General features: G+C 39.9%; 1 protein-coding gene across 1 annotated transcript in view; it reads right to left on the minus strand.

The window, feature by feature from the left end:
- Positions 1-7166, minus strand: part of LOC115023548 (protein phosphatase methylesterase 1-like) — an 8142-nt gene extending 976 nt beyond the window's left edge. Inside the window, exons 1-11 of the mRNA XM_029454611.1 lie at positions 7127-7166; positions 5971-6160; positions 5833-5890; positions 5508-5559; positions 5217-5371; positions 5054-5144; positions 4510-4575; positions 4197-4341; positions 3296-3413; positions 2950-2994; positions 275-339 (exon numbers count right to left, since the gene is read on the minus strand). Coding sequence (XP_029310471.1) covers positions 275-339; positions 2950-2994; positions 3296-3413; positions 4197-4341; positions 4510-4575; positions 5054-5144; positions 5217-5371; positions 5508-5559; positions 5833-5890; positions 5971-6160; positions 7127-7155 — 1014 coding nt within the window. The 5' untranslated portion in view covers positions 7156-7166. The remainder of the gene's footprint in view (positions 1-274; positions 340-2949; positions 2995-3295; positions 3414-4196; positions 4342-4509; positions 4576-5053; positions 5145-5216; positions 5372-5507; positions 5560-5832; positions 5891-5970; positions 6161-7126) is intronic.

The raw sequence follows: 7166 nt of genomic DNA on the forward strand, positions 1-7166 counted from the left end.
ATAATAATACATATACATATATACGTATAATAATACATATACATATATACGTATAATAATACATATACATATATACGTATAATAATACATATACATATATACGTATAATAATACATATACATATATACGTATAATAATACATATATACGTATAATAATACTGCGTCAGAGAAACAAAGTTATGATCTAATGTAGAGAAGTGAAAGTATAAAGATTTATAATACAAGAACACAGATACTGAAACATGTTTCTGTTTCTCTTCTGATAGTTCTTACCTTTTCTGGTTTGTCTTCTTGCACTGCGTGTCCACAGGGGGGCAGCACCTGCATCATGAATTTACCTGGAGACAAACCGTGAGACAGGTAAAAACACACACACTGAACTGTCTGTCTCACACACACACACTCCCTGGCTGTCACTTCCAGCGTGGTTGACTGACGGGAGCAGCTGACTCTGGAGAGGAGCTGCTGCTGCAAGGTGTGTGTACACCTGAGTGTGTGTGTGTGTGTGTGTGTGTGTGTCCTTAGAGACGTCCTTCACCTTCTCCCTCACAGTTAGTTTAATAACACAGTGAGGAAAGAAGGTCAAGTCTGCTCCAAAGAGGGTTTCTCTACATGTGACATTTTTGTTTCTCCAAGACTACATTTCCCATCAGCACGAACCAAGAGGTGGAAATATGAAAATACTACACAAGTAAGTTTGTAAGTATTAACAGCAATGTGTGTGTTACATGTTCCTGTTACATTAATGTGTGTTACATGTTCCTGTTACATTAATGTGTGTGTTACATGTTCCTGTTACATTAATGTGTGTGTTACATGTTCCTGTTACATTAATGTGTGTGTTACATGTTCCTGTTACATTAATGTGTGTGTTACATGTTCCTGTTGCATTAATGTGTGTGTTACATGTTCCTGTTACATTAATGTGTGTGTTACATGTTCCTGTTACATTAATGTGTGTGTTACATGTTCCTGTTACATTAATGTGTGTGTTACATGTTCCTGTTACATTAATGTGCGTGTTACATGTTCCTGTTACATTAATGTGTGTGTTACATGTTCCTGTTACATTAATGTGTGTGTTACATGTTCCTGCTGCATTAATGTGTGTGTTACATGTTCCTGTTACATTAATGTGTGTGTTACATGTTCCTGTTACATTAATGTGTGTGTTACATGTTCCTGCTGCATTAATGTGTGTGTTACATGTTCCTGTTACATTAATGTGTGTGTTACATGTTCCTGTTGCATTAATGTGTGTGTTACATGTTCCTGTTACATTAATGTGTGTGTTACATGTTCCTGTTACATTAATGTGTGTGTTACATGTTCCTGTTACATTAATGTGTGTGTTACATGTTCCTGTTACATTAATGTGTGTGTTACATGTTCCTGTTACATTAATGTGTGTGTTACATGTTCCTGCTGCATTAATGTGTGTGTTACATGTTCCTGTTACATTAATGTGTGTGTTACATGTTCCTGTTACATTAATGTGTGTGTTACATGTTCCTGTTACATTAATGTGTGTGTTACATGTTCCTGTTACATTAATGTACTGTTCATTAATGTGTGTGTTACATGTTCCTGTTACATTAATGTGTGTGTTACATGTTCCTGCTACATTAATGTGTGTGTTACATGTTCCTGTTACATTAATGTGTGTGTTACATGTTCCTGTTACATTAATGTGTGTGTTACATGTTCCTGTTACATTAATGTGTGTGTTACATGTTCCTGTTACATTAATGTGTGTGTTACATGTTCCTGCTACATTAATGTGTGTGTTACATGTTCCTGTTACATTAATGTGTGTGTTACATGTTCCTGTTACATTAATGTGTGTGTTACATGTTCCTGTTACATTAATGTGTGTGTTACATGTTCCTGTTACATTAATGTGTGTGTTACATGTTCCTGTTACATTAATGTGTGTGTTACATGTTCCTGTTACATTAATGTGTGTGTTACATGTTCCTGTTACATTAATGTGTGTGTTACATGTTCCTGTTACATTAATGTGTGTGTTACATGTTCCTGTTACATTAATGTGTGGTGTTACATGTTCCTGTTACATTAATGTGTGTGTTACATGTTCCTGTTACATTAATGTGTGTGTTACATGTTCCTGTTACATTAATGTGTGTGTTACATGTTCCTGTTACATTAATGTGTGTGTTACATGTTCCTGCTACATTAATGTGTGTGTTACATGTTCCTGTTACATTAATGTGTGTGTTACATGTTCCTGTTACATTAATGTGTGTGTTACATGTTCCTGTTACATTAATGTGTGTGTTACATGTTCCTGTTACATTAATGTGTGTGTTACATGTTCCTGTTACATTAATGTGTGTGTTACATGTTCCTGTTACATTAATGTGTGTTACATGTTCCTGTTACATTAATGTGTGTGTTACATGTTCCTGTTACATTAATGTGTGTGTTACATGTTCCTGTTACATTAATGTGTGTGTTACATGTTCCTCTTACATTAATGTGTGTGTTACATGTTCCTGTTACATTAATGTGTGTGTTACATGTTCATGTTACATTAATGTGTGTGTTACATGTTCCTGTTACATTAATGTGTGTTACATGTTCCTGTTACATTAATGTGTGTGTTACATGTTCCTGTTACATTAATGTGTGTGTTACATGTTCCTGTTACATTAATGTGTGTGTTACATGTTCCTGTTACATTAATGTGTGTGTTACATGTTCCTGCTGCATTAATGTGTGTGTTACATGTTCCTGTTACATTAATGTGTGTTACATGTTCCTGTTACATTAATGTGTGTGTTACATGTTCCTGTTACATTAATGTGTGTGTTACATGTTCCTGTTACATTAATGTGTGTGTTACATGTTCCTGTTACATTAATGTGTGTGTTACATGTTCCTGTTACATTAATGTGTGTGTTACATGTGTTGAATCATTATGTCACCTTGCATCTGTCCGATACTCAGTTCTCTGTCCAGCTTGTCGATTCCTAGAAACAGAGGCAGCTTCAGTGTGAAACATGGAAACACACGGTCACACAGCTTTAACGTTTGACGCCTTTTTAAAAACACGTCAAAGCTTCAAAATTCATGAGTGGGATATTTACTGACGTATGTTATGTCTTAGAACAAAACGTGAAAACTTTAACTTGTGGTAACGCTCAGACCTTATTTCAGGCTTCTAACCAAAAAGCAAATGAGGGAGCTGGAAGTGCAACAATGCTAACTGGTCTCAGGTCTGCAGCTCCACACACAAAGACAAATGACTTACAGGTGTGTTGAGGAACCTACCGGCCAACAGCAGAAGTTTGGGCAGGTTGCAAGCCAGGAAGAGGTTGGAGGTTCCTCTGAACCAGCCGTTCCAGTACTTTTCTGACTTCGACAGGTTTATGCGCCACATGTACACACTCTTACACATACACACATACACACAGTGTGCTGGGTTAATAATCGTTATGATAACACAGGCAACAGGAAGAAAACATTAAGACGTTCATCAGAGATATCGTCTGCCTGTGGTGACAATTAGCAAATGAATGTAAATGAATGGAACCAAATGAAGTTTTGTTTAAACGTGTTGAATATACTTGTGTGTTTCAGGTTATGAGAAATATTTGTGGTTAGTTTTAGATGTTTAATGAAAGTCAACGAAAGTAGGTGTTGAAGTCAATGGTGTCCTCGCCGGTATAAATGTTTGTGTGTTTTAACGGTGAAGTTTAGCGTGTCCATAGTGAATATAAGTCAATGGAAAGAACACGTAAATAAAATCCAAGTTAGTGAAATACACTAAGAGGCGTCAATAACACAAAACGGTCATTCTCAAGTTGTTTTTAGTCACTTTATTTCCAATATATTTATTCAGGTTTATCGTTGCAGTTTACATCCACGTAATGTCATCACTTCATCATTTATTCTGTGAGACGTTTGTGTTAAATTGTCATAATTAGCGTATAAATTCTTGAATTAATGCCAAAAATGTGTTTTGTGAGGTCACAGTGACCTTTGACCCCAAAATTCTAATGGAAGTGGACCCTTCCTCAAGGCGTTCCTGAGAGGTCGCGTTTACGAGAGTGGGACGAACGTATGTGTTTCTCTTTAGCCTTGGTTATGTAAAAAGTAGTCCAAACATGTTTTACGTCTAAAGTTGCGTATTTAATGCCTCTTAGTGTTTTACTTTGACATGTTTTCATACCTGGCCTTCGCTGAGGCTGACCTCTGAGGCGGCGCTTTCTTTGTCGTTGACGTGGCTCTGATCGGAAAGTTCTTTGTTACCCTCGACGACCACGTCGGACGCAGGGCTGGCTTCCTCCACGGCGTCGGCCTCCTCCACCTCACATCTAATAAGACAGGAAGTGAGAGGAAATTATCAAAGTAAAAGTCCTCTGGCCCTCAGTGCACAGTTTCTTAATTAACTGTCCTAACCCTTCATCCAAATTGGAACTATTGGTATGATATGAATGAATATTGAGGTTGGACCTTTAACTGGCCAATCAGAGCCAGCCTACCTTTTGATCTGACCAACCATTGACACTCTGGCAGATTCCAGGTTCCTGATCTGCCCGCTCCTGACGCTGAAAGGAGGGAGATGACCATCGTTAGTGTTCCAGTTAGGAGTTGAGCTTTGTGAGTGTAGCCAATGGTTGAAGGCACTGCGGTTAAAGACGGAGATGTTTCTCGATGTAACCGAACACTAACTAGTGTGGAGAGCGCACGCCTACGCCAAGGCCAATGGTGCATCGACATGGATCAGATGGTTTCCCGAGTTGGGAAGCCAATAAAATGACGTTTAATGTCCCCGACAGCTTCCGTAGTCTCATTTAGCCACTAGTTAGCAACCGCCTTTTTTAAAAACGTATAAAAGTAAAAGAGTTCACGAGTGGGATATTTACTGACGTATTTGCTCTCGTAGAATCAAACGTTAAATCCTCTGAAGCTTGTGTTAACCACAGACCTATCAGGTATCTAACCAACAACCCATTTAAAACCATTGACTTCGAGGCGAGGGAACCAGTGTACCCGTGTGGACTCCATTGGGCCTTAGAAACCCACCTCCACTCGATGCCGTGGTCCAAGGACTTGAAGGACTTAGGTCTTCCCTTCAGGAAGTTCTGTATTCTGTGGAGAGCCTCCGTCGCACTGCCTACAAGCGGAGAAGACGACCAGTGAAGAAGTAACATTGCAATAAAACAAGGAAATGTAAACGCACTCTTACCTTCCACGACGTCGATGGCCACCAGGCCCACAGTGGTCGGGAGCAGCATGTTACTGGCTGTGTGCACTGCGATCGCCCCGCCAACGCCGTGGCCAATCAGGACGATGGGGGGAGGAGCTTCACCGTAGCAGACTCCAATCACATTGGCTATATCGCTGGGGGGGGGGGGGGGGGTGATAGCAGTATTTGTATTGTCCTCAGAGAACAACCCGCTTCTGGCTTGCTGGGTATTTTTGGTAATTTGAGGTAATGGGTTTAGTGAAAGTAGAAATCTGTGTCGTGTGTTTTTACCTGGACATGGTTTGAGTTGAGAAATCGTCTGATTGGTGGACCAGGGTTTCACCTTTTAATTGAAATTTTTACAAAACAATGCTCACAATAATGGAACAACTCGCAGTGCACTAAAACTCAACACCAAACCAACATTACAGCTTTAATATTACCTCTTTAAAACAGTCTTTGGGTGCAAAGTCCAGGCACATAAAACATGCAGCATTGAAAATGTTGGCCTGTCAGTTCAGAACCACTAAAACCAACCAACTTATTTGCACCCTCTATAGTTGTCTTGATAACCAAAACTTTTTTTAAAAACTTTATATCATATATATTGTCTCACCGTGACCCCTGAGGTCTATGGCGAGTACCCTGCAGGTCACTCTGCTGGCGATGGCTTTCTGCAACACAGAAAAACACCAAGACGCTGATGTTCAGGATGTAGCTGATCAAACTAACAGCTGACTGTACAGATACTCACGGTGAAGACGGCCCAGGACAGCGCCGAGTGTCCTCCTCCGTGCAGCAGCACCAGCACAGGTCCAGCACTTCCTGCTTTATAAATCCTGAAGACGTCCCTGCTGTCGGCCGTCCCCACGCTCACATCCTCCATCTGGTCAAAATACTCCCGCCACGACACCGGCGAGTAGTCCGGCTCACCGCCAACCTCACTGGTCGACACACAGAAACTTATAACTAATTTATAACATGTCTAAGGAAAATTGTTGATATTCCCAACGACCTTATCTTTTTCCATTTTGTTATCTGCTCGCTAACTTGGCTACTAACTTGGCTACTAGCTTGGCTACTAGCTTGGCTACTAACTTGGCTACTAACTTGGCTACTAACTTGGCTACTAACTTGGCTACTAGCTTGGCTACTAACTTGGCTACTAACTTGGCTACTAACTTGGCTACTAGCTTGGCTACTAACTTGGCTACTAACTTGGCTACTAACTTGGCTACTAACTTTGCTAGCTAAATGCTACTACGGCTAGTCTGAATGTGGAGTGTCAGCTAGGCTAACTAGCTGACCCATAACTGTGTGTGGTTATTAGATTTTAGAGTTTGTGGTTTAGCATATTGTTAGCTTCGTCCTGTGTATATTAAACATCAATTTAGCCGTGCTTAGCTAGCTTGTTTAGCGCTTTTAACTTTGCTATGTGCTTGGCAATTAATAGGATGCACGCACAATTAGATTTTTATCTATCGCTAAAGTTCCCGCGCCGATAGCGTCTCCTGTCTTGGCAGACATGTTGGACAAACAAGTAGCACAAATTGACTCCAGCAGTGACGATAACTAAGTGCTAAACTAACTGTGTTTCCTGTTGTGAAAAATGTCTAAATCCTCCGAAAAAGTCACAGAAACCGGATTATACGCCCAAACTTTTATAAATCAGAGATTAAGAGTAAATGTGAGCAGGAAGTCCTGATGAACTTGAACGGGTGAAGATGATGCTCGCAGTAATTAAACGTGAATGGTGTTCATTTACACCTTTAGTGCAATTTAAACTCAGCGTAACAACTGCAATCAGAGGAATCCTGATATCCAACTTCCATTTTTGAGTAAAGCAAATCAAAATGAGATTTAAAAATTAAAAATGTTTCGTGTTACGAAGTTTTAAAGAAGTGTCTTACGTCTCTGTATCGAAGCTCTCCTCCCACATGCTCGTCTCAG

Source organism: Cottoperca gobio, chromosome 18 (genome assembly GCF_900634415.1).
Source record: "Cottoperca gobio chromosome 18, fCotGob3.1, whole genome shotgun sequence".
Taxonomy (NCBI): Eukaryota; Metazoa; Chordata; class Actinopteri; order Perciformes; family Bovichtidae; genus Cottoperca; species Cottoperca gobio.